The 27,690-nt window shown below is 42.9% G+C and overlaps 2 protein-coding genes across 4 annotated transcripts in view; one reads left to right on the forward strand and one right to left on the reverse strand.

Annotated features, from left to right (window-relative positions):
• Nucleotides 1-9,777, forward strand: part of LOC131675264 (proliferation-associated protein 2G4) — a 651,851-nt gene extending 642,074 nt beyond the window's left edge. Inside the window, exon 7 of the mRNA XM_058954185.1 lies at nt 9,640-9,777. Within this exon, the coding sequence (XP_058810168.1) occupies nt 9,640-9,645 (6 nt within the window). The 3' untranslated portion in view covers nt 9,646-9,777. The remainder of the gene's footprint in view (nt 1-9,639) is intronic.
• The window catches only part of LOC131675263 (epidermal growth factor receptor substrate 15-like 1), an 875,349-nt gene that overhangs the window by 139,642 nt on the left and 708,017 nt on the right, over nt 1-27,690 (reverse strand). For all 3 annotated transcript variants that reach the window (XM_058954183.1, XM_058954182.1, XM_058954181.1), the window contains one exon: nt 9,575-9,814. In XM_058954183.1, the coding sequence (XP_058810166.1) occupies nt 9,575-9,814 (240 nt within the window). The remainder of the gene's footprint in view (nt 1-9,574; nt 9,815-27,690) is intronic.

Here is a 27,690-nt window from a genome sequence, read left to right on the forward strand (position 1 = left end):
ATCTGGATCTGAGATCGCACGAATCCTGGACTCGGAAGGAACACCAAGGAGAACTATCCTTGGGTAAAGGCTTCCGGGAAATAAAGTACCTGAAGGAGGGAGTCGACCAAAACCGCAAGCTGGTCAACCGTATCTTAGAGACCCTTCAAACTCGCCAAGGCATACAGGTGTGTGCGGAGCGGGAGGCGTAGAACATGCGCCAAAGAATACAAGAGCTGGAGGACGGAATGCATGAAATGGCCGATGCAGTCAATACATCTCAGCGTAACCCGATTCAACCGCGCCCCAGATGCAATGTGGTCTTTCAGGACATATACGCCTGCCACTACAACACAGAGGTTCCGGGAAGCACACCGGCTCCACCGAGACCCGTCCCCAGAAGAAGGGACGTCAACCCACCGGAAGCCCTCTAAAGAAGAGGAGGTGAAGACGATCAGGAGGATTATGGAAGATCCGAACCGCTAGGACAAAGAAGTCGAAGCAGATCGTCTGGCACCGTTCCACATATATCCTCAGGGCTCTCCACAACACGTGATGTACGGAAAATTGGCCGCGGATGGAAATTAAGGTTTGCGGGCAGTAAGGCACAAAGCGTAGACACGTTTCTGTTCAGGTTAGAAGACCTGCGCGTGGGCGCAGGATTAACCGATGACGAGATGCTTTGTTCCGTATCAGAGATCCTCGAAGGTAACGCGAGGACCTGGTACGATAATAACAAGCACCAGTGGCTTAGTTATGCCAAATTCGTCGTCGACGCCCGAGAATGGTTCGACACAAGTACGCAACAGCAACAAAGGCTGTTGCAGGAAGCGTAGAACCGGTTCTAGGGCGAAAATGAGATGGTGAGAGACTACGTGTCCAACCTAGTAGTTTTAGTCAATTGGTTAGAACCGCCTATGCCCTTGGAAAGGTTATTGGACTTGCTGCATGCGAACCTCCTGCCAAACATCCAAATACAGCAGCGTCGTAGCGAGTTTCATAGAAGAGCGACCGAAGTACAGAACACTTTGTCTTACGGTCGACGCCCACGCGTATTTGCGGACCTAAACTCGACGATTTTCCCTCAACACGCATACCAGCCGAGCAAAAGAACGGCTGGTAGTAAAGCCCAAAACGCTGCAATAGCGAGTGAAGGGTAAAAGCGTGTTATGAAGGGAGGGAGATCCGCAGCGCGGACAGGGAGTGGAGAATCCTGCCAAGAGACCTACCGAACAAGCAACGGTATCGGCTGTACAGATCTCTAATTATGATAAGAAGATGAAGGAACGACTGAAGGGCATGGAGAAAATCGTAAAATAGCCAAGGAAAGGCAGGACAGCCCTCCAGAAAAGCGCAAAAGCCGATGGCGTGGTAGAAGGAGGAATTCTCCTCGTCCTAGGTCTCCTGGCGAGCGGCGAGAAGGACAGAGGCGTAAGATCTACTTCACGAAGTCTCTTCAGTGTTCCGCTTGTGGCAAGCTCGGAATCAGCCGTAAGTTCTGCCCAGATTGCAACAAGGCAAACGGCAAGGAGAGCGAAGAGAACAGGACATATTCGCGCCTCCAGTAAATTCGATCTCTCGCCGTGGGTCCTCGACGGGAAAGAGCAAGTTGTCGACGATCCAGGGTTCCAAACAGGTTCTAAGAGAGCAGCAAGAAGACCCGGAACCTAGCAGTATAATGGAGCAGAAGGATATCGAGCCCGATGCCAGCCCTTGGCAGAATAGGAGGACGGTCATCCTGAAAGGACCAGGTGACCATATACAAGTTGTGGAGGAGAGAGACGACTAGATTGTTAAGAGGATCGAGCAACCCGGAGATCTGAAAGGTTCAGATTCTTTCATACAAAAAGTTTCCCCGCCTAAGGAATCCACGAGGAGGAGCGAGCCCATCGTTGTAGCAGCAGCGGAAGGGAAAAAGCCGCTCAGAAGCACGGCGAATGGATACGGCCCAGAAGATGAGATCAGATGGTGGTTGCGGGTAGACATAGGTGACTTTAAAATTAAAGCACTCTATGATACCGGAGCCTCATCCGCAGTAATGGGTCAGTTAGGGCTGAGATTGGCATTTTTTCTTTTTAAGGTAGGGGGAATCACCAGAAATATAAGAGTCGCCATAACGCCAATGCTCACGGATGATTGCTATATAGGCGCGAACTTTATAAATGAGTTCCGCAAAGTTTTGGATCCCGATGAGGATGAATTATGGTTGAAGGATGCCCAGATAAAAGTATCTATGGAAGTGACAGAAATTGATGGTACAGCGTTTCTTGCACCGGTAGGACTGAGGGAACTCAGTCACGGAAACTAAGTTTGAAGAGATTGAAGACCTCGTCTGTAGATTGATTCCTGACGGAGGAGAGATTTTAGGCTGTGCCGTGGGGATTGAGCACGAAATAGATATTGGAAGTGTTTAACCCATCAAGCAGAAGTACTACCCAGTGTCCGAAAGGGTGCGAGAGAAAATTCACGCGCTAATCAAGGATATGCTGGAAAAAGATGTAATCGAACTAGCGACCAGCGGGTGATCAAGTTCAGTGGTAATGGTAAAGAAGGCTGATGGAAAATATAGGTTCTGCATAAATTACCGAAAGGTAAACGCAATAACCAAACCAGATGACTATCCTTTACCATATATGAATGACATCATAAGACGGATAAGGAATGCCAAGTTCATATCCACGCTGAACTTGAGTAGTGCGTACCATCAGATTCTCCTAAAGGAAGAATCGCGTCTGATATCGGCGTTTACATTACCTGGATTGAGGCACTTTCAATTCAAGAGAATGCTCTTTGGAGTGTCATATGCAGGAGCAACCTTCCAGAGGTTAATGGGTAAGATGATAGATCCGAATATGGATCCATTCGATTTTGTTTACCTTGACGACGTAATTGTGGTTTCGTCGTCATTTGAAGAGCATAAATGGCACCTGGAAAAGATATTAAAGCGAATTCTGGATGCGGGTCTCACCATCAATAAAGCCAAAGGCCACTTCTGTAAGACGGAAGTAAGGTACTTGGGAGTCCTCGTGAACTAGGACGGAGTTAGACCAGATCCCGAAAAGATAAGATCGATACTGGAGTATCGAACACCCCGGACTGTCAAACAGGTGAAGCGATTCAGGGGAATGACCTCATGATATTTTTTTTGTACCCAACTTTGCCATGATTGCTGAACTTATAAACCGCCTGACAAAGAAGAATGTACGTTTCTTTTGGGAGGAGGAGCAAGAGCGAGCTTTCACAAGGTTGCAGGAGGCGATGAATTGTGCCCCAATACAGCCACCACCCGATTCTTGTGGTCAGTTTGTACTACAAACTGACGCCAGTGACAGTGAGATCAGGGCGGTCCTCATGCAGGATGTCGATGGAGAGGAGCGTGTGATCGAATACTCCAGCCGATCACTCAACAGCGCTACGAGAAAATATACTGTCTCCGAGAGAGAGTGTTTGGCAGTGGTATGGGCCATTGGGAAGTTCCGGCCGTACATTGAAGGGCATCACTTCAAGGTTATCACTTATCATGGTTGCCTGAAATGGCTCCATAGTATGAGAAATCCCACGGGAAGACTAGCGCGTTGGGCACTAGCATTGCAAGGCAATATATTCAATATTGAATATCGAACGGGAAATCTCAATGTGCTATCAGACGCATTGTCTAGGGCCTATGAGGAGGAGGGGACTGAAGTAAGTGCCATAAATAGTCGACCGGAGACTACTGATGCCTGGTATTTGCAAAAATACCAGGAGGTATGCCAGGTGAAGGATCCATCGACAACGAGGAAGCGTGGAAGCTTGTGATTCCTAAAAAGAAAGAAAAAAGGTACCAAGTGCTCCAGGAGGTCCATGAGCTCCGACCTCAAAGCATCAAGGGCGAGAGCGTACGTTCTCCAAAGCTAGGCACTTGTACTACTGGTCTAAGATGTAGGATAAGGTCAGAGAGTACGTGAAGAGTTTCCTGGTATGTCAGCAATGCAAGGTGGAACAAAGGGCACCTTACAGGCTGATAGGTCGTAGACAGGTGTCACGACCCTGGTGACCGGTGATATCACTGGACCATTCCCCAAAAGCTTTAGAAGTTTTGAGTATATCCTGGTCTTTATAGACCTTTTTACTCGCTGGGTAGAGTGCATTGCGATACGCAAAGCTAATGGTAGAACGATCGCAAAGGAATTACACGAGCGGATTGTCATTAGGTTTGGCGCGCCAGAGATATTCTTATCGGATAACGGAACTGAGTTTAAGAATCAGGAAGTCGACTCAGACCTCCAGACGAACGGCATCCAACGCGCCTCGATTCCGGTGTACCATCTTCAAGCGAATCCTACAGAGCAAGTAAACAGGAAGCTGAAAACCATGATCACTTCGTATGTGAGCCGTGATCATAAGAACTGGGACAATTACCTGTCAGAGTTCAACTTCGCGTTGAACTCGGAAATGCATAGCGCCACGGGATATAGTCCTGCGATGCTTATCTTTGGGCGTCAGCCGGTACCTCCTTTGACGTTCCAAAAGTCTCAGGATCAGCAGGCCCTTGAGTGTTCGGAGGGCCAAGCTGTAGTGGATTGGGATGAACATATGGAAAAGCTCCCTAATCTATGGGAGCGAGCCAACTCCAAGTCAAAGGAGGAAGCGTGCGTCAGGCGGGTTATTACGACCGGAAGAGACGGCAACCCGAGTTTAAGGTCGGAGATTGGGTATGACAGAGAAACAGGATACTCTCCTCGGCTGCCCAAGGCATATCAGTCAAATTGGCGCCAAAATACGCCGGTCCGTATGTGATTGAGGAGATATGTAGTTCCAATACATACAAACTAGGTAATCAGGTAGAGATCTTGCCCGAGTTCTTCCATACCAAGGATCTTAAACCTTACTATGGTCCGGACAAAGAATAGGGCGAAGAGGCGACCAACGGCGAATCTCGCGAGCCGCATGAAGAAGGACCAGAGGAGGTGAGCGGTTCCGCGAGAGCGTGCGAACATCCGAGCGGGGATTTATCGAGCGAGCGAATCGAAATAGCAGTCCCCATAACCATAAGTAACAATCCCATCGACGCGTCGGATTTACCGATATCTGCATCAACCAAAAGAGGTCGAGGTCGACCTCCAAAGATCCCAGAGACGGTCACCGGTCAAGCAGGAGGTGATAACCCTCCCATGACGGAATCTAGAAGGAGAGGTAGACCTCGAAAGACCGTGCCCGTCATACAAAGCACGGTTAGGCCGATTATCCCGAACAAGTGACAGGAAGCGAGCAGTAACCGACGAGGACCAGGGCGTTCACGCAAGGATAAGCAAGGGAACGTGTAACGGTGGGATGCGGCGTATGGTCGGTTTTTTCTTTGCACAGGGAGTTTCATCCTATCTTTTTCTTTTGGATGTTACAGATGGACTGAAAAATCATCGTATACGAGAAGACCTTCGAGGTGGTCTCCCAAATGCTTTGAGATCTGCAGCTGGGCCCTGACGCAATGTAGCTGATTGAAGATATGCGCAGCTTCACCAGGGTCCAGTTGGAGGGGGCCACTCGAAGGGAGCGCCATCAGTGATCGGTGGCGGACGTTTTCCGGGACGCAACGCGAGTCGCCCCGAAGAAGGCTTGTCGGGACACTTTGACCCAAACAGAGGACAAGGATGAGGTCGAGCGTCTCAAGTCCAATATGGACCAGGGGGTCCAGACCCTTAAGTCCGGCGTACCCCAGATGTTGGACAGTGCGAGCCAGTGCCCTGGACCCAGGGAGACCTGTGGGACTCAGCACTGGGTCTGCAACAATCCCTGTATCCCCGAGCAGCAGACTCTCCTCCTCGATTTTAGGTGCATGAGCACCTGAGACGTTTTCTGAACCGCCAGGGGGCAGAAGAGCTGCTCGGAACGTGGGCAGAGGTGGTTCAGAGTCAGAGGGCCTATGGAGAGGCCCCACTTCGGGTGGAAAATGGACAGGTAGCAGTGCTCTCGGCAACGGCTTAACTGAAGAGAACCTCGAGAGCTACTGGTGCTGGGCCGATGCTCACGGTCACGTCGACGGACGCGTGGCTCCTGACACCACGATCGTGGTCAGTTCGCAAGAAGGACTTGCGACCGTCACAAGTCACCTCTCTCTCTCTCTCTCTCTCTCTCTCTCTCTCTCTCTCTCTCTCTCTCTCTCTCTCTCTCTCTCTCTCTCTCTCTATCTTCTCTCTCTCTCTCTCTTCTCTCTCTCTCTCTCTTCTCTGTCTCTCTCTCTCTCTCCCCGTATTATTGTAAAATTGTAAATCCTATACGCGTGCGCAAGTCTTTCGGCCCAACGAAGACTGTAGTTTTTTTTTGCGATAAACGTCTTGATTTTATTCGTACACCTAAAAGTAAGGAAGTGTCACAAATCAGGTAATTTAAGGTGAGTTCAACCCTGTTGGAAAAGGAGACATTGTAACGAAAGTATCAGACGTAAAGGCGAATACACGTATACTCATACGTGATTAACGGAGCGGTGGTTAGCTCTGCATCGTGGGAGTTTGTTCTTTAATAAATCCAATTTTTGCTAGCTAATCTACCCCGTTACAGAACACAATAGGAATTGTATAATTATTAATAGAAAACAGTGTTAGTTAAACATTCAATTAAATACAGCCATAATTTTTATTTTAATAACTTAAGAATTTTAGATATTAAACCGAACAATTGTAAAAGACTTTTTTTCGAATAGTGTCAATAGGTAAATTAACATGGAAAATTTAAAGGATTGTTATAAACTTTTCATTGATAATTATTATTTGATACAACAATTTGATACAATTTATTGAATTGTATTCATTGAAACAACTTTCCCTGGCTCACGATTCACTGGAATTTAATATAGTTTTCGTATATACAGGGTGTCTCAGACCACCCGTCCACCCCCCAAAGTATGCCGAAAAAGTTGTTTTTTTTCAAAAATTGATAACGCAATTATATATAAATCGAGTACGCTCTATCAATTGGACGTAAAATCAACTTCCGGTTCCAACCGGAAATGGCCTATTCAGACCGGAAGTGCATGAAAATCCATTTTTTTAAATGGAACATGCATACTTTTTTTTCAGATTCAGATTCTACGGTAAAAAATACGAAAATTTCATAACAAGAATTTTTTGAAAAAATTTGATATTTGACCTCTAATTGACGTCTGAAGTCTGTAATCCACCAGTTCGTACTCAAGCTGTGAATATGCATGTTTTAACAATGGAATAGGACAATGTGGCTCCTCTAAGAGGTTTTCGGGGTCGCTGAGTCCGAATCCAAGGTGAGTTTGATCTTATCAGGCCATTTTGAGGTCAATTCAAGGTCATTTAGAGGTAAAACAAAAAGAAATATTAGATTTATCAAGAATGAAGTACTTTTAAAATTTTAGCCTTAATATTACAAAAATATGAATCTCGTCGTTTTTCATTTATTCTTGTTATTATTAATCTATGTATTTACATAGCGTACTTTTATGAAATTCCAAAACGAATTAGTTAGCGAGATAAAAATCTTTATTCTCAAAACATAATAGATTTAGTTACAGTAGCAACATTTGTTTATAATAACATAAATAATGATAATTTGTCTTATTAGAACCTAACATAATGAAAACTTTTATAACATAATTAGATTTTATCTTCTATTGTTCTGTAAATAAAATTTTTTTATGAATAACGCTGAAATAACTGTGCGAAAATAGACGGTGAAGATTTGACAAAAACTTTAATGTTCAAAATGTGCTCCGCCTTGATAAAAAATACATGCTTGAACTCTTCTTTGGAAATTATCATCAGCTCTTCTAATTTCTGCTGCCTGCAGCGACCGAATTGCATCCGTCATTCTGCCAATCATATTGGCTCTCGTTGCCAGACGTTCTTGGTAAACTATGTCCTTTACTCTTCCCCACAAATAGTAATCCAGGATAGTCAGATCTGGGGATCGTGGTGGATAATTGACAGGACCAAACCTTCCAATCCATCTATTGGGGAACATACGATTCAAACTATTTCGGCAGATATGTGCCGTATGTGATTCTGCAGGCAGCAGAAATGAAAAGAGCTGTTGATAATTTCCAAAGAAGAGTTCAAGCATGTATTTTTCAAGGCGGAGCGCATTTTGAACATTAAAGTTTTTGTCAAATCTTCACCGTCTATTTTTGCACAGTTATTTCAGCGTTATTCATAAAAAAATTTTATTTACAGAACAATAGAAGATAAAATCTAATTATGTTATAAAAATTTTCATTATGTTAGGTTCTAATAAAACAAATTATCATTATTTATGTTATTATAAAAAAATGTTGCTACTGCAACGAAATCTATTATGTTTTGAGAATAAAGATTTTTATCTCGCTAAACTAATTTGTTTTGGAATTTCATTTCCCCTAATTTCATAAAAGTACGCTATGTAAATACATAGATTAATAATTACAAGAATAAATAAAAAAACGACGAGATTCATATTTTTGTAATATTAAGGCTAAAATTTTAAAAGCACTTCATTCTTGATAAATCTAATATTCTTTTTTGTTTTACCTCTAAATGACCTTGAATTGACCTCAAAATGACCTGATAAGATCAAACTCACCTTGGATTCGGACTCAGCGACCCCGAAAACCTCTTAGAGGAGCCACATTGTCCCATTCCATTGTTAAAACATGCATATTCGTAGCTTGAGTACGAACTGGTGGATTACAGACTTCAGACGTCAATTAGAGGTCAAATATCAACTTTTTTCAAAAAATTCTTCTTATGAAATTTTCATATTTTTTACCGTAGAATCTGAATCTGAAAAAAGAGTATGCATGTTCCATTTAAAAAACTGGGTTTTCATGCACTTCCGGTCTGAATAGGCCATTTCCGGTCGGAACCGGAAGTTGATTTTACGTCCAATCGATAGAGCGTACTCGATTTATATATAATTGCGTTATCAATTTTTGAAAAAAAAAACTTTTTCGGCACACTTTGGGGGGTGGACGGGTGGTCTGAGACACCCTGTATATTCACCCATACCCATTTCACATTCATCTCACTTATTGTTAATTATATTTCATATTGGTATATAACCAACTGTTATGTAGTTTAGTTACCATAAAATTCTATAAAAATTTAAACAGAACAGATAAGTGATAGACGGTTATGAAAATAATTCCGCGTATTGGTTTAATATACTATCGTAATGAGAGTCGATTATGTAAAGAAAGTGTAATTTATGAAGTTATAGCATTATGATGGGGTAGATCGTTAAGTTTTAGATATTGAGGTTGAAGTTTGTTAAGTTTTGTTTTTTCCTATTGAAAAATAATGACATAACAAAACTTAATACTTTGATATTCACATAACGCGCTATTAATTAAGTCAATTAGTTTATAAAAAATAACATATTTTAATAAATTTTAGGAGTAAATTTTATAAAATACTTATCATGACATAGATTCCGTTTATTTTGCTTATGAACAAATAAACTATTACACTGGTTTAAAAAATTGTAAATGATAATTATGTATGAAAGATTGAAAGATTATTACCAATCCTTCTTTTGTTGAACTAACTTTGTTTGCAAAAAGAATAACTACATTAGAGTTGGATAACAGTATTTTTAATTTTTACACATTACTTACTTTCGATTGAAAATTGTCAAAATCTGCAAATTCTAACGTAAATGGATCTGATTCATTCTTTACAGATGTAGATTTCAAACAACCAAGTATTGAAACGTGTGAGCCTTGACTTGAACGTGGAGGTGCCGGTCTAGGTGGTGGCTGTTTTGTTTTCTTAGGAGGAAGAGCTGGACTAGGACTTCCGGATCGTACTGGAGCATGCAGCGCAGCAAACGGATCTTCTCCAAATGGGTCATATACCTTTAAAATAAGTTTAGTATATAGTTGATTTAATTTATGTAATTCTTTATCATTGCTTTCAAAATACGATTAAATAAACGCATACTAGTGTTATATGATGGAATTTGCATACTCATTGTTTTATTTTTTTTTATGAGAGTGTGAATGAAATACAGTGACAGAAATACATAATTCATTTAGTACCTAACGAATATTCAGCAACGTATAGCAACAGCAACAGAAATACATTGCGTATGCATTTGCACTCATCAAAGAGAGAAGAAAAAGACGAAGAGACAGAGGGAGAGGGAGAGAGAGAGAGTTAAGTTATTCTGAAGTGTTTTTCTTTATTCAATATACAATTTTAACATATAGTTTGGACAATGTATTTGTCATACATGTTCAACAGAGATTTCTAGCGTTTCTTAGATAGATTAACAAAGAAAAAAACAGATATGTGAGAAGCGTAATCGATTAGGAAACAATCTATTTGTGAACGTCTTTAAAAGAAAAGATCAAAAGGAAGTAAGGACAAATTTTTGTCTCATGAAACTTAAATATAAATTTAACACACACACACATACACAAATATACACACACACACATACACACATATACATATATATACGTTTATATCTGTGTTATCAAGTGTTACGTTATTTCATATATAATTTATTTAAACGTGATCAATGTAACATAACTAAATGTATAGTGTTTTCATTTCCGCTTGATGGGCAAATCCATCTAGTTATCTTCGTTCTTTTTTACCGTAAAATTTGCTATATGACATGCAGATGAATTTACATAAACTATCTAGTTCATTACATACCTTGCGCGTTCTCTATCTCCGAAATATATTTATATATTATTACGCTATTAGTTATTAGTTAGATCTTAATGAGTCTGATTTCAATACTTAATTGCTTGTTATAAAGTGCCTAAAATAGTTGTACGCACGTGCCGGAGAATCGCGGCGTGGCCGTCATTCTGCCGTCGGACTGTCACTGAAGTCCGCGTGCCATGCGAGGTTACTCTCTACGCACACACTTATGTTTACCTTTTCTTTGTCGATGTGCGGCGTTAGAACAAGTAGCGAAAGAGAGCGCAGGCAAGCGGAAGAAGAGCAACGAGAGAGAGAGAAAGAGAGATGGAGAGAGAGAAAAAGAATTGGAAAATTTTCTTGCAGTATATGCAGATATAGCATAGGCCGTCGTGCGTGCCATTTTCTTCGCCGTTTTCCGTTGCAATAAAAGTTTTCCTGCGTTCTCGCCGACGAGTTTTGTCTTGGTTTTTTGGATACGCACTCGTTGTACGGAAGTTTTAGTAATATTGGTTGGGTCGCACCCAACCACGAGTTGAAAAAGAGCCCACACCGGTACACGTGAGATACCAGCGAGATGACGCAGGTGTGCGTGTGAGCGGCCGTTGTCGCGGTTGGAGTCTTTGCCGAGCAGTCTTAAGTTTGTTGAAAGTGACCGGGATGAGGGAGAGCATGGCAGCAGGAAGGAGGACGACGACAACAACAACAACAACAACAGCAATAACACTAACAACAGCACCAACAACAACAGCAACGATAGCAGTTTCGGTAACGATGGCAGAGAGAAGCAGGGGATTCGGTGGTCAAGGTCGGTGCTGTATTTCTCTCTTTCTCGCATGCTTCGGGCGCCGTTGCTACACGGATAGTGTGGCAGATCTGCCAGCTACCTCGCCGACCGTGGCCGTCATCAAATTTGTACAGACGTGTTTAAATTATGTTGAGGAGTGTGGGAGGTATAGGGAAGGCAGATCGGCTGACAGCCATCGGTTCGTTATTTGTCACGAGCGCGAATATACTTATCGAGTGCAGATAAGTCGAGGTTAATTTTGTTTTATTGTTATTCAGTTTTTGTTTATCGTAATTTTGTTTGTTATTTTTTTTATTTATTAATTGAATTTTGTTAACTTTGTCGTTGTTGCTTCGCCAGGCCACTTCTCATCCCGATATTCATAACGTGGTTTTGATCCATTTTGCTCAGCAGATCATTTGTCGTGAAAACGTTCGCACTTCCCGAATCCCTTTCTTTAAATGAAAATTGTATGGACGGCCGCGAGCTACAAAAAAAAGGAATTGTCGCAAGTTTCTCTGTTACACTCATAAATTGCTTAATATGCATTGTCACATAGTTCACGACAATAGCTGGTGCAGTACCGCTCAATGACATTTGCCACCCTGTTGACTAAAAACCCTACACTAAAGTTTTATATCTCGACTTATGGTAGTTGTAAAAAACCCTGTGGGTACTTATTTTGTAGGGTTTTCTAGTATCTATCAAGTGGCGTAAACTATGTCTTTTTTTAAATTTTTTTTCCAAAACTATGACGTCATAAGTCATAAAAAATGAAATTGATTTTTCTTGCCAAATTGAATGCGATATAATTTAAATGAAAGTGATGAGAAGTAAAATCTGTCTTTACCATTTGAAAACTTGTCCCAAATGCTACAAACCCTATATCAAAGAAATTTTTCTTTCATACGATTTTTTTGAGCTAGATATTATATAATTAAAAAACACATGTTACGACTCAAATCGTTATATCTTGGACAATATGGTCTTTACAAAAATACTAAAAGGAAAAGTTGATGCATTTTGATAAAAAAACCTATTTATAAACTTATAAAACGATAAAAAAATGTTTTCTCATTTTTTTGTTTTGGAATTTTTTACATTACACAGTGACTTTATTTACAATATAAAAATTATTTATAATTCTATAACTTGTAACAGGCGGGAGGAGTAATTAGTCATATAAAAGGAGAAAATGGTTGTGTACAATCCCACGGTGCAGAGCTAACCGCCGCTTTGTTAGCTACGTATGGGTATACGTGTCTTCATTTTTAGATCTGTCATTTCGCTCCAACTTCAAATAACTCCCAATAATAAGCTGATCTGAAGTCACTTGACTGCTGACTCTTGTTACTCGTACCGTGTAAACGGGCTTATGTTTACTTTTCCCAATTCCCTAGACTAAATCAGTTCAAATACTATGATTGAATTACGTATTAGTCAGGGAGCTAAAAATTATAAAACGACGATTTAACCTAAATCCTTTTAATGAGTTAAACTATACAATTTTAGTACAGGCCGAAAGTCTTTCGCACGCGTATACGTTTACATTAAATGCCAGGGAGAGAGAGAGAAAATACAACGCTCGGTGCTGCTACCTAACGGGTTATTCAGCGCTTATACTAACTATTATGCTAATAACGTACTATTAAAATATACTATCGCAGCTAGGCTAGTTGCACCTACTCTGAGTTACGGTTACACTGATCAACCGTAACCGTGCGTGCCAATGCATCTACTCTGACGCTCCCGTCCGATGCGGATGTTGGTGTTGTACCTGTTGCCGTACGCTCGTTGCTGCTGGTAAGTGTCACTACTCGTTGCTGATAATGAGGTGATGGCTCAGAAACCGGACACTTCTACTGTCTTGCCTATTTTCTGCTCACGAAACTCGAACGATGCCTCACGTAATTTTCACTTAGCAAATCTTCACACCTGCTACGCTTGCCAGTTCTATCGATATTAATTCTACTTCCTGCGCGCGCGCCCCCTCTTTCTCCAACTTGCTAGCTCGCGCGCCTCGCGCGCTACCTTAGCTACGTAACCTTCGTTGCAAACTTAGTTAATTAAAAATTTATTTAATAAACGTTAATAGGTATTACTTGAAATTTTATAATAAAAAAGTATACAAATAAATAGAAATATCTGTAGTTAAGAACTCATTTTTATATTTTTCATTATTGATTTACTTAATAATTCAGTTTTCAATGTTTTTTTTTAAATGTAAAAAATTCCAAATCAAAAAAATGAGAAAACATTTTTTATCGTTTTATAAGTTTATAAATGGGTTTTCCTGACCAAAATTCAACAACTTTTTTTCTTTCGAGTGTTTTTGTAAAGACCATATTTTCTGAGATAAAACGATTTCATTCGTAACATATGTTTTTTAATTAAATAAGATCTAGCTCGCACAGTACTGATTCAGACGTCGATCTGAGCAGACGTGTTTCGACGACTCTGTAAACAAAGTGCGAATTTTGGATTCCAATCCACGTCACAAATTCTAGTGCTAGTGCTTGTATCGTGCGAGTGCTTCATTGATCTTGCTCTCAAGCTGCCTTTACAGTTTGTGCAGCTTTAAAGATCTTTTACCATGACTTCCGTTAATGGAAGTCCTCTTACCCCTCAAGTTAAGCAAACCCCACAGCAAGTTACTAACCAGTCATCCTACGCTACAGACTTACATTGAAAAGTATAAAAACTATACTTCTAATTTAGATTTAGTGTTTTCAACAATAAATCTTTCCGGTCAAATCAACGTATTTGTACATGACGAAACCTGGGGCTTTGACCACTTTCCGGTATTCATTGACATCAGTCTTAAAAAGAACTTATATCGAAAAAAAAAGCATTCAAAATCAAATCTGTACAAACTACTGGCATAAATTAATGGCGAATACAGTCTGATACTTTACTGACTCTGTATAAAAGCTTTGTACGCTCCACTATTGACTATAGCTGCCTTGTGTACTATCCCACACGGGCTGATCTTTGTTCTATCAGGAGATATTATAGCAGATGTTATATCAGGAGAGTTCGGAGATCAGTTAACTGGACCTCCTCGACCTATCCACCTCTCATTAAAATTTCGGTTTAGAAATGCACGTACTGTTCGTGCGAAATGGGAAGATGCACCATCTTGTTGAAGCTACATTCGTCGTCGTGTTTCCAAATCGACTTCCTCCAAAAGTTCTGGGAATCGATCCGTCAGCAATTCCAAATAGCTATGTTGATCCACATTTCTATAAAAAAAATACGGCCCAATCAGGTAACTGTTGACTATGCCTATTTAATTTAATTTGAGTTGACTATTTAATTGACCATCGCTATAAAATTTACCCTCACCTGAAAACAGATCATATCTGAAAAAGTCTAGGTGATTTTCTACCGTTTCTAAAGCCCACTGGCAAATTTCGACACGTTGGCTTTTCAATGTTTTTTCTTTTAGACTAGAATAAACTTTCTGCTGTAATTGCTTACAAACTGGGCATCTTTTATAGTTTGTTGTGTGATTTCTTTTGCAATTTGCACATTTTATGTATTTTATTTTTATTTAACTGAACATTCTTTAGTCTGGTGTTGTTCAGCATATTTTGCACACACGGTACTTTTGTAACAATAGTTTTTTGTATGTCCGTATTCTTAGCAGTTGAAGAATTTCTCTTATAACGTTCAGTGGCTCGAATTTGATTACCGCCTTTAATATTCAGTTTACTTTATAAATATTCTGGCTTTTATAATCATGTTCAATTTCAACTGTGAAAAGTGGCATTGGTATTTTTGTAATACGATGCCTTATATTATGAATACTTATTACTTTATATCTATGTTATTTTATGGCTGTTTTTAATTCGTTTATATCAACTGATGGGTAATGCTTGTTAATAAAACTTTGAAATCTTTTTCTTCTTTGCCTAGAAAGTGTAAAATTGCGTGTTATTTTCTTTCAATGCAGTAATAATTGGCAAATACTTTTCCGAAGTTGTCGACTGAATTTTAATTTTGTTTGGTTCTATCGCTTCTAAGGTATAATTTTCTTTGGCTATTGCTTTCAGTAAATTTTCTAACGGCTTGTTATTCTCTACATTGTAAATGAAGATTGGAGGGGATTTATTTCTCAACTTATTTGCTTCACTTTTTTCTTCTTTACATGGTTTTCTTTATTTTTTTTATGTTCATGAAGTATTTCGTAGCTTTGCTTACATAACTGAGCCAGAAATCTGATAATTGTACTTTCATTTTTTGTTTTGAGCTTGATGTTCTGGGTTGTTTCTTTGTTTTTTGCTGTTTATAATTTTCCAATTTTTGATGTTTCTATTAGAAGTGATCCTTTTATCTCCTGACTGAGTGGCCATTTTGACCGTTGTGTTCGTTTTTTTGGAGTTTATTAAATCATATTTTGAATTTTACTGCTACTTCACTGATTGACTAATATTTTAACTTTTCAGGTAGAGCGTAATATTGACACGTCTGCACACCTCAGTAGTCAAACACTGACTGAGGTACGTAGTAACGTATGAAATCATTTTTATTCTTAAGGTTTTCAATCAATACTTTTGTTTCAAAAATAGAAAAATTTTAAAACCTATTCATTCGTCGATAATTTCGTCGCACCTTGCCTCCTTTGAAAATAATACCCCTCAAATCAGCCATCATTTCACCATACTTACTTGAAAGTTATAAACAACTGTAACTTCTTTTTTTATCCGGTAGTTTGTAGAATTGAATTTCAAACTTTGGTCAATGACTGACATGTTCTTGTGCCCTTTTGACTATTAACAATAGATACGACAATTTACATTTTAACAATAAATTAAAAATATTAACAATTGATACTGATTATAGTTTAAAGTTATTTCCAATCAGCATAAAACCTACGTCAGTATATCCAAAGCCTCCTAATACCATAAAATATAAATAATGCACAGTCTACGAACGAGCAATTCAGGGAGCTATCGTCATTGGTCTTATTTTATTTGTTTTAATTTGTCTATCTAGAAAATTCTACAATAATACGGTTTAGCGAAAAATGTGTCATGCAAAAGTTACTGAACTCTGAAAGGAATATTTTGTGGTAAACTCGATATTGAGTTTATTTTCTAGGTAATTTCAAGATAATCTTTATTTCGTTTTACGAAAATCTCATTTTCTATCTAAAATTCATGTATTATGAATAAACTTTGAATAAACTTACGAATAAACTTTGTGTTATTTCAAATCATTTAATTTCCTAAAAAATCAAGAATACACTAGATATTTGATTGTTGATTAACTCCTTAAATCGATTTAGGAATTTTCTTTTCCAAAAAATACAATCTTGGTGTACAAATGACCTTTGAAGATCGTCCGACCTTGGGTTGTGGATATATATCTGAAAAATCTAGTAAAATTTTGGGCTTTTTTCGAATCATAGATAAAAAATGAGGTTTTTATAAAAAAATAAAGAAGAATTCGGAATAATTTAGAAAATGAATTTAAAGGTCAAAGTCGATGTTCCCTTCAGAGTTCAGTAACTATTGTCTGAAACATTTTTCGCTAAACGGTATTACTGTAAGATTGTTTAGGTAGAGACGTTCAAGAAATAACATTGAAATTCACATGATTTTCACAATCATTTTGGAAGATCTCCTGAGCTCCACACATGATAAATCACCTGAATGTAAAATCTTTCACTGATTCTAAATCTAGGATATAACATAGAGATTTTTATTTAAGGTACAAAAGATTACCTTAAAATGAACTTAAATTACTTTTAGTTCAAAATCGAAGTCATCACCAGGTTCATCGATGACAAAAATATAAGCTTTGTGACGAGAGCAGGCAGTATGCATGATCTCTGTCAGTATTTTTCCGCTCCCCCCTTTTCGGCCAGGCACGGTAGCCAGCGCTGAACGCATTTAAGAATGCGCCTAACTCTTGGCCTTTGTTGCAGCCGCCGGAGATCGTCGAAAGAGGCTGAGTTGGTCAGACGAAGGGGAAGGCAAGATTGTACAAGAGGAAGAGAGAGAAATAGAGAGAGAGGGCATGCGTGCCCTGTGTAGACATAGGCAGGCGTGCGATGCGTGACCAATTAGAGTTTTTGTAGTACGCTGCCTAAATAGTAGGCCAAGTGGGAATAAGAGAGAGAAAGAAAAGCCGACGATTGCGGTGAGATGTACCCGACAGGGGTATCAAAGTGCGTTAGTCGAGAGCAGAGAGAGAGCAGAGATCTTTGACATCTAAACGCACGACAATGAAAAGAAAAGACAAGAGGACAGCCAGCACATCTGCCAGGAGCGCTCATGACGAGAGATAATCCATCTTCTATCCATCGAAGCCTCTCCTTATCTCCGCCACCTGCAGGACGCTGCCCAGGATTTTTCTTCGGTAGCAGCCTAACCCATCAATAGGACAGATCACAATCATTTTATTTATTTATTTTCTGTCTCTCTTTGGTGGTATGGCGATAAGTGCGATAGGCGCGAAGGTGGCCAAGCGTTAACGCGCCGGCTACCTTCAGGTAGAAAAGTCGCACGGTGAATCGTCAAGGCGATCACTTGCCTGGCGATTGCGTATAGCATGTAATTAGGCTTAAGTCGGCGAATGGCAAATCATCAAGGAGATTATTCGCCAGGCGATTCCGTTTCTTGTGTACTGTATTGTTAGTATAAAGATGTTGTAACGCGTTGTTAAGATAAGCATTATTTTTTTTTTTGTAAATAAGTTAAGATTTTATTTATGTAACCGCGTTTTGTTCTATAATTACACAATAATTAATTCGATTTGATAATTTACAACTAATTATTTAATGATCGTTTCTCCTCTCTCCTTCTCGATTGCTTTGAGCGAATGTGCCTCACTTGCTCACCTCTAAAATAGGTAACGAGAGGGAAGAATCGTTGCATGGCATTTCATGTGTGTCTAGCAATCGAAGGAGAGAAAGAGAAACGGTTAAGTTGTAAATTTTGCAAATAATTCATTAAATGATTTCTTTTATGCACTAAGGGTATAGCTGTGCGCATAAAGAAAGGACGAGAAAGAATTTCGAGTTTTCATTATTTTGAATATTTTATTATGAGTTGCCAGTGACCTTTTCTCAGTAGAGGAATCGAGTGACCGCATGCGCGTTGATAATGTCACTTTGACGCCAAATGCGGACGCAGTACCGCTTAAATTTCGTTTGTTCGGGTTATGGTCAGTTTTCTCTTGATGTTTTAAGTGCATTTTTTATATTTAAACGGTTTTCTTTCTTATTGTTAGACCTAATCGAGGCGATCCCTTGCCAGGTTAGAGCATTAAAAGAATTAATATTCGATAGTTCGTTGGTGTCGGATGACACAACACGCGATAGAGGCACGTTCGCCCCAGTAGCTTGCATTTCGGTTTCCACGGAAAAATAAAAAAAGTTTTTTTTCTCTCTTTCCAAACGCGAAAATGTCGCTAGCGTGTAGAGACAGAATTGTCATGCGCCGAATATTACGCAACACGCACGCGAAAGGTATTAAACGCGAAATTTGTGACGAGGCCCATCGTCACCGTTCAGAGGAGCGAAAGAGCCTCCCTTATCTTTCCCAATAAAATAATTTGTGATACGGCGCTTGGGCACGGTCCCTTGCATAGCTCGTGGGAATTACCATTCCCCAAAACGCGTTCGATTTTAGTCATTAGTGTCACATGGCATCCCTTGTGGGGAAAGCAGAAAAATTGGCAATTATGGGGCCAAGAGGAACGGGGTGCGGATTGAAATGCACTTGTTAAATTTCAAAAACGAGGAATTTGAGAGGACCAAGGCTGGGTAAAATGCGCGCGTCGAAGTCGCGCGAAGGTCGAACAGCGTGAGTCGGCGCTTGTTGTTGTAATCCGCGAGCGGTCGCATACGAGGGGAGGTCAATAAGTCTTTACAAAATCCAAGAGATGGCGCTCGTCACGCTTAAATTATGATATTTTTAGCAAGCTATACTACTAACTAGATATCGTACAAAGTTTCACCTCGATTCATTAAGTCATTTTTTTGTGAGCGTTGGTTGAACAAAAAGTTATTGGTTTATTTGAAAAATGGAAAAAAAACAGTGTTTCGAGCGGTAATAAAACATTTTCATTTGAAAGGTCTTACACTAAAAGAATTCACAGTTGAGTTGAACGCCGTTCATGGCAAGTCTGCCCCTGTGTCTAAGACTGTTTATAACTGGGTAAATAAATTTAAACGCGGCCGTACAACAACAAAAGATGAACCTCGTTCAGGACACCCTGTAAAAGTGAGTACGCCTGAAATGGTCAACAAAATCCACGATATGGTGTTGAGTGATAGAAGATTAAAATTGCGAGAAATAGTTGAGGCCACAGGCGTATCAAAGGGTACAATCATTTCAATTTTGCATGAAAAATTGGGGATGAAATAAATATTAGCAAGATAGGTGCCGCGTTTGCTCACTATTGAAAACAAACGAACCCGCGTGGTCAACTCTGAGGCTATTTTGGCACGCATACTTCGTAATCTGGAAGACTTTTGGTGTCGACTCGTAACTGTAGATGAAACATGCGTACACCACTACACTTCTGAAACCAAAGAACAGTCCAAACAATGGATTGCCGCAGGAGAACCAGCCCCAAAAAAGGCAAAGACAGTAAAGTCAGCTGGCAAGAATATGGCCACGATTTTCTGGGATGAGTATGGAATCATCTACATCGACTACTTGGAAAAGAGCCAGACGATCACTGGACAATATTATACGTTATTATTAGGTCAGCTGAAAGAAAAAATCAGAGAAAAACGTCCTCACTTGAACAAAAAAAAATACCTCCTTCTTCAAGACAATGCTCGAGTTCACACGTGTGCAGTTTCGATGGCAAAAATTAACGATTTAAAGTTCGAATTAATTGACCATCCACCATATTCGCCTGATTTGGCTCCCAGTGACTTTTTTTTATTTCCTAACCTTAAAAAATGGCTTGCAGGACAACGATTCACGTCGAATGAAGAAGTCATTGCTGAAACAAATGCCTATTTTGAGGGTTTTCAGAAATCATATTTTTTTGATGACTTAAAGAAACTGGAAGGCCGTTTAATAAAATGTATCGACGTTCAAGGAGATTATGTTGAAAAATAAAAAAAAATTATATACGGAAAACTTTTTTTCCTTCTTTTTGTAAAGACTTATTAACCCCCCTCCCTCGTAGTGTCGGTTAGTAACCCGAGCGGTCTGTTTACATTCACGAAGGCTGGCTACGCTTTCGAAACGAGGCAAGCTAAGAGCCGCGTGGGCCCTCGAAATACCGAGTTTGAATGTGAACGATTGTTGTCTTTCATTTTACTTTGATAGCAAACATCACCGCTTACTGTCGTCGCTGAGCTTGGGCCTGGACGGCTGTGCTTTCGGACTAGTGTTCCGAAGGTCACCAATTGTCGTTAATTGTTTTTTGTTGTGAGGCACAAAGCCGAGTCGAGTAGTAATGTTGTTAAGCGGATTATCGCTGACCAGTTGACACGTCTTCGCCTGAGAGGCCGACTAATGTGCATGTTATAAAATTTGACTTTGTCGTGTAGTGTTTGTTACGAGAAAGAGGAAACTATAGGACGCAAGGTAAACACTTGGTGTAAATCCGCCGAATGTACCTAGTGCGAGAAGGAATTGCGTTAATCCGTAACCTTCTGGAATAGAGTTTTACATAGCCCGACAAGAGATGCGTAAGGCCGCACCTGAGTAATTGTAGAAAGAGTTTGTTGTGTAGGGTCAGCGTATCTGTACCGAAAGGTTTTGGTTGCATTATTACAGGTGTAGATCACGGATCTTGCCGGTGACTCGCTTTAGGGACAGATCATTTGCGCCGAGAGGTGTCGTAGAACGGTGACGTCACGATACCGCCCCCCTCCCCGACCGATAAATCCCGTGATGCGCGAGGTCTTGAAGGATCGAGGCGTACGAGCGCTGAAGCGCCGCATCACCGCGACTCCACCGACTGAGCTTAGGGCTGTGTTACAGAGGAGCCAGTTAAGCGTGAGTGGCACGTACGAGGACCTGAGTGGAATCTGCCGTTAGCTCTGGAGACTGCGTTGGGCTTCAGAAGAAAGTACTGACTCATCGGGCTCAGATACGTATGACGTGCGCACGTCCGAGAGGTATAGAGTGGGCCAGGTGAGACGTCGGGAAAGAGCGAGCGCCCGTACGTCACGTCGGTATATAGGAGGTAGGCCGGCGGACGTGGTGAGCGCGTCCCGTGTCTGGTCGCTTAAGTTTAGCGGGGAGCATAACGCGGACGTGGACGGATTCGTGAGAGAATTAACGCGATATCAAAGGTTTTACGGATTAGACGACGATGAGGTGTTGGAAGCGGTGGGTGTGGTACTCTCGAGGAAAGCGGCGTTGTGGTACCGAAATAACGAGTTTAATTAGCCTAACCTCGACGAGTTTTTAAGAAGAATTTAACGAGGAATTCGGTAAGCATTGAAAGCTATCGGATTTATACCAGGAGCTGCACTTACGCACGCAAGCCGAGGGGGAGTCCCTGAGTGATTACATCAACACGTTCCAGTCTATAGATGAGCGTTTTGACTGCCCCCCGTCGGAAATGAGGCAGGTGAGCTTCTGCAAGGAGGGCTTATACCCGACATACGCGAGAGTCCTGTACCGGAAGTCTTTCTCGTCTATGAGAGAACTAAAACGGAAAGACTGCAAGTATGAGCAGTAGCGCGACCAAGAGATGCGTTGTCGGCCACCGCCGGCCCCCGAACGTATGTTGGTGGCTGACGCGGCTTATAAGGACGCCGCGAGATCCGGGAAGAGATCTGCCAATGCAGCCGCGGTAGAGGCGGAGGAAAAGGTCGAAATTGCCCCGATCTAACGGTCGGGGAATGCTCTGTCGCAGGTGCAAAATAAACGGAGAAGAGTGCCTCCCCGGAAGGAGAAGTTCCGGTGAACGTCTCACAGTTGTGGCATGGAAACCCGATTGAACGGCGAGGCGATGGCATCCTCGGCTGCCCGGGCGAACGATTCGGGACAGGCACAACAGCAGGGCGCGGCGTCGCCGAGTTTGATTCCGCAGCAAAGAGGGGAACGGCCTCGGAATAGTGACGGGCTTGCAGGTAGCCGTCCGTTTAGTGGAGTTTTTTTTACGTGCGGAATCAGTGGGCATAGAAGCGCAAAGTGTGTCCGGGCCGAAGCACTGGAGGAAATTGCGGAGGCGGCGAGAACGCGCTACGATGTTTTAAGTGCAAGCAGCTAGGACATTATGCTAACGCGCGTCCGGGGGGTTCGGTATCGTGTCAGGTTTGTGATACGCCGGGTTTCGTATTTAAGGAGTGATCTACGTGTGTGGGTAAAGTGAAACCCCAGGGAAACTCGCAAGCGGGGGCCAGGATTCGCTCACCGATCTCTGCCTAAATTGGCTCGACCGGATGGCACGTCGAGCGCATACCTTGGCGAGCATAGGTGAGAGAGGATGGCTCGAGACAGGCGAGGCGGCGTTCGCATCCGCCAGCAACCCGCCGGGCTCGAGCACTGGTGATAGAGCAATGAGTGAAAAGAAATTGGAGTCGGATCGTGTACGCGTAGCCGGAAACGCGTGTAGTGGGCAGATCGACTTGAGAGCGGTCTTCTGGAAAAATCTGTCGAATAGATACGAGCGGTTGAGAGTAGCTGACCTCGACAGTGAAGAATTCTTTGAATCGATAGGAGCGACGGGTGGGTCGTGAGATTGCCGTGTGCCCGTGTTAACACCGGCGTTCGCGTGGCAGAGTTCACACAGAGACGATGCGTTGAGTGAGGTATGCTTGTCCCGTGTCCAGTCAGGAGACGTGGTACAGGAGGAACCGCGAGGCTTAACAGGATCGGCAAAGGTGATGACAGTCGAGCGGACAGCGGAAACGCCGTCCTTACGCTTCTTGAGCCCTCCAGCGGGTTTAGAGGTCAGGAAGCGGGGCGATGAATAAGTCGAGCCAGCAATGCTCCTTGAAACTGCCCGTGCTGTTCGATTTAGCAACGAATGGGTCGTTAAAGGACAGTAGAGTCGTTGCCGAAGACGTGAGTGTATCGGAAATGGTGGCAGAAGTACCTTTCGTGTTAGTGGAGGGGAAGGTCGAGACAAGCTCGGGAAGGTCTACTACAGTGAAACCGAGTCGTAAGGACGTAGCGCATATAGTGGTAGTAGAGAATAAGTTCTTCATCACGATTAATATTAACGGTACGAATTACTCGGCTCTGCTTGATTCGGGTTCGCAAGTGACCGTCATAGGCCCGGGGTTAGCGAATAGATTCAAGTCGCGACTGAAAACTCCGACTATAGTAGTAAAGGGAGTCTTGGGCGAAGAACTAGATGCGCTCGGAGATCTGAAGTTGCACCTGGAGATCGGCGGAAACTGTGGAGCTTTGACTGCATGCGCGGTGGCGAGGTGCGCGCACGATCTGATACTCGGTGTTGACTTTTGGAATGAGTGGATGGAAGAGTTTAGTATTGAGAGACGCGAATGGAGGCCGAAAGGCTTAAGAACGTGGATCCCGTTTACGAGTAACGAGAAAGGATTGGCACACATATTTGCGGAATGCGCGGGATTGATTAAATATCGTGAAATACAGCGAGAACAGGTGTTGGCACTCGTGCAAAGTATTGTGCCGAAGCTCAGAGCCACGTCGGCCGTAACGAACTTGATTAATCACATCATAGACGTCGGTGATGCGCGGCCGATCAAGACGCCTATGAGGCAAATGTCGCCTCCAATCTTGAGCTTCGCGCAAGAGGAAACGATGCGGATGGGGCGCGCAGGAATTATAAGACCGTCAAATAGTTAGTGGAGTAGCGTGCCGGTGATCGTCAAGAAGGCAAACGGAACGTATCGACTTTGCCTGGACTTTCGTCCGGTGAATAAAGTAACTAAAATCGATGCATATCCGATGCCTAATCTCGATTCGATTTTAGACCGGGTGCACGGCTCGGTTTTTCTCTCAAATATCGACTTACGGTCAGCATTTTGGCAGATCCCGTTAGAGGAGAGTAGCTAGCAGTACACTGCGTTCGCGGTACCGGGATCCGGACTGTGGAAATTCGAGAGAATGCCACTCGGTCTAGTGAATGCTCCCGCAACGTTTATGCGATTTATGGACGCTTTGTTTGGCCCGGAGTACTTGCCGAATGTATTCTGGTATATGGATTATTTATTAGTAGTGAGTACGAGTTTCGAGGATCACATGGCTTAGTTAGGTCGAGTGTTGCGTAGGTCATTGAAGGTAGACCTAGAGATAAATTTTGAAAAGTAGGACTTCTTTTGCACCGAAGTTACATATCTCGGCTACTGATTAGACTACGAGGGCCTACGCCCTGACCCGGAAAGGATTCAGCCGATCCTGGATTACCCGGCGCCAAGGAACATAGAGCAATCGCGTCGATTTTTGGATATGGTTGGGTGGTATGCGCGATTCATCGAGAACGAAAGCAATACCAAAGTGCCGATCACGAAATTGATCAAGAAGAATCAACCGTGGGTGTGGGGCGAAGAGCAGCAGGAGGCGTTTGAGCGGTTAAAACGAGCGCTCACGGAGGCTCCTGTATTTGCACGGCCAGATTTTGAACGAACATTTTATCTGCACTACGATGGTTCTTCGTACGCGGTGGGGGCGTGTTTAGTGCAGATATTTGAGGACGGTGAACACCCGATTTGTTATGCGAGTCGCATGCTAAACCCGCATGAGCGTCGGTATACGGTTAGCGAAATCGAGTTATTAGCGGTTCGCTTTGCAATTAAGAAGTTTAGGCCGTATATCGAAGGGTTTCACTTCGTAGTGGTAACGGACCACAGCGCATTGACTAGATTGTTGAGTAAGCGAGACCTCGTGGGGCGACTCGAGCGATGGGTGCTGGAGTTCCAACAGCTCGATTGCGAGATCGTACACAGGAAAACGAAGGTTTCCCCGGCATTTCTGAACTTCGGACGTAATCCGCGGCTCGCAAAAAACCTAAGGCGTGAGGTAGAGAGGAAAGTACCCGTGATCAGATTGAGTCCCGGAATTTGTCCAGATCGCTTGCAGCGGTTAAACGCGCTAAGTAATTTAGTGAGTAAGCATATTGAGAGCACTCAAGAACGACAGAAGTGCCCGTACGATAGGAAGCGCCTGTATGCTGCGTTTAGTGAGTGGGATTTGGTTTGGCGCAAGCTTCATCCGTTGTGGAGTGCGGCGGTGGGCCGAAACGCCAGCCTAGAGCTTGAATTTGGAGGTCCGTATAAGATAGTCAAAAAGATTTCGAATGTCGTGTATGAGTTGGAAGTAAAGGACAAGCGACAGGTCCCGATGGCTTACGTAAAAGATTTAAAAAGATACGTTCCGCCGCGAGTCGTGGGCCAGATCCAGTGATTATCGTGTCGTTTAGAGTGAGATGTAGAGTTGCGTTATGTATTAATGTATGTTGTATTGGTTTCTTCTCTTTCTTTAATGCATATGTAGTATAATTGTTAGTAACGGTGTTGGTTTTTCCTTTATAGCTGGAAAAGTGAACGAGAGAGTCAGTGTCCCCGACGCCCGAGGACGCACCTACCGTGGTGGACGAACTTTCTGTGCTCCGTGTTATCCGCGTTGAACCGGAGCTCTTGTTCCCCGGTGGAGTCCCAAATGCAGTAGAAGAGATAGCTATAGAAGCGGACAGCGCAGCAATGGAGGAAGAGCTGGATGAACTTCTATTGCGAAGTCCGGTAGCTCCCTCCGCTGAGGCTGTCCCTCCGATGGAAGGTGTTGAGGATGTTCCAGTGAAAGAAGCAACTGGCCGGAGAACGGCAAAGATCCCGCTTCAAGAATTTACGAATGGCCTCCTCGAAGTTATTGAAGAAGAAGAAAAAGATACACAGAGGCCTGCGGAAGTGGCGAAGGTTTTGGTTCCTGTGAATCCTGCGGAACATGTTCCTGGTCCGCTGAAGTGAAAGCCTCTCCATCTCCAAGCTTTGGACCCGCGATTTTGTTTTCGCCGGCCACCTTCAGTGTCAAATGTCCCACTAGCGGGGTACCTAGAGGATGAACGCTGACGAGTAGCAGAAGCTCAGAGAGGTACAGGCCAAAGGAGACGACGCCGCCGAGGTACGGATTTTTCTTTGGAAAATCTGTTTTCTCCGCTGAATGAGGGACAAACAGCGGAAGGGAGAAGAATGGCAGCAAGGAAAAGAATGATAGTAGACGCTTCATTAACGCCCGGCTTGGAGCAGGAGAGCGGTCCATCGTAATCTAGCTCGGCCGGAGGAGTGGAGGGGACAGACGGTCGATCAGGTTCCGCGGCCGTCTCATCTAGGTCAGAAGTGTGCGAGCGAACTAATTCAGATAGCCCTCTGACAAGTTCATCGGCTTCAGAGGAAAAGAATGCAAGTTTGGCCCTTAGTCCGAGAGTTAGGCGTAAAAACCGACCATCAAAGGCTAGCCGACGGCGGTGGCAGGTAGCGATCGGCCGTAGTCGTCAGTTGCCGGAAAAACAGCAGAAGATAGCTGAAAAGAGACATCCTGGAAGGCCTGCGCGGGTAATCGCAGATAATAACTTTGGTCGAAACGCGGAAGTGACTGAGCGAAAGAGAGAAGAGGAGAGGACTGTTGCGCGCAACACTGGACTGGAGCTTGTGCTGCGTGGAGGACGCTGGTTGCATCCCACTGATGGAGCTATAACAATACTGGGAATCTTCCCATATAACACCCAGCTCGAATGAAACCAGCCACGCGCGATTACTCCGCCTCAGAAATCTGTCCAAAATTCAAGTGAACTGGCTTCGGAACCAGTCCCGGCGAAAATCCCGGAGCGTGAAAGAATTATGGAGGAAACCCCGGCGGGAGATCGAGAGCAGGCCGTGTGCACCTGTGCGTGCCGGGCGAGCGGGATTTTGTGGGCTTTCATGCCCCAATCCTCGACTCGTACTGTAGCACCGCAGGGGCCGCAGCCGTGGATGGATACGAAGGGTAACAGGCTGTCAGGTAACTTTCTGCGTGGTTTGGCCCCGATACCGTTCGACGCGGAGAGGGATGTGGTGCCGTATCTCTGTTTTAATTGCAGAGCCGGTTCCCATCCGCGTTCGCGGTGTCTAGAAGTGGCCAATCCGCGAATATTCTGCCGCAATTGTGGACACTATGATGTGTCCGTGAACAATTGCGAGCGATGTGCGATTGCATTCAGAGCACACATTATGACTCGAGTGCAGGTGGTTCGTAGCTCGGGCATTCCGCCAGTACATTTGCCTGGTATACCCGACGCTCTCTAACCTCGAGCGATCTTAGAGTTCCTGGCGAACGCGGAACCGGCGACCTCGACTCAAGGGATGGCCGGAACCGACGCAACGTCTGAAAGGTGATCGGGGAG

The sequence above is a fragment of the Phymastichus coffea genome, unplaced genomic scaffold (assembly GCF_024137745.1).
Source record: "Phymastichus coffea isolate CEN01 unplaced genomic scaffold, Cenicafe_Pcof_1.1 PCOF00018, whole genome shotgun sequence".
Lineage (NCBI taxonomy): Eukaryota > Metazoa > Arthropoda > Insecta > Hymenoptera > Eulophidae > Phymastichus > Phymastichus coffea.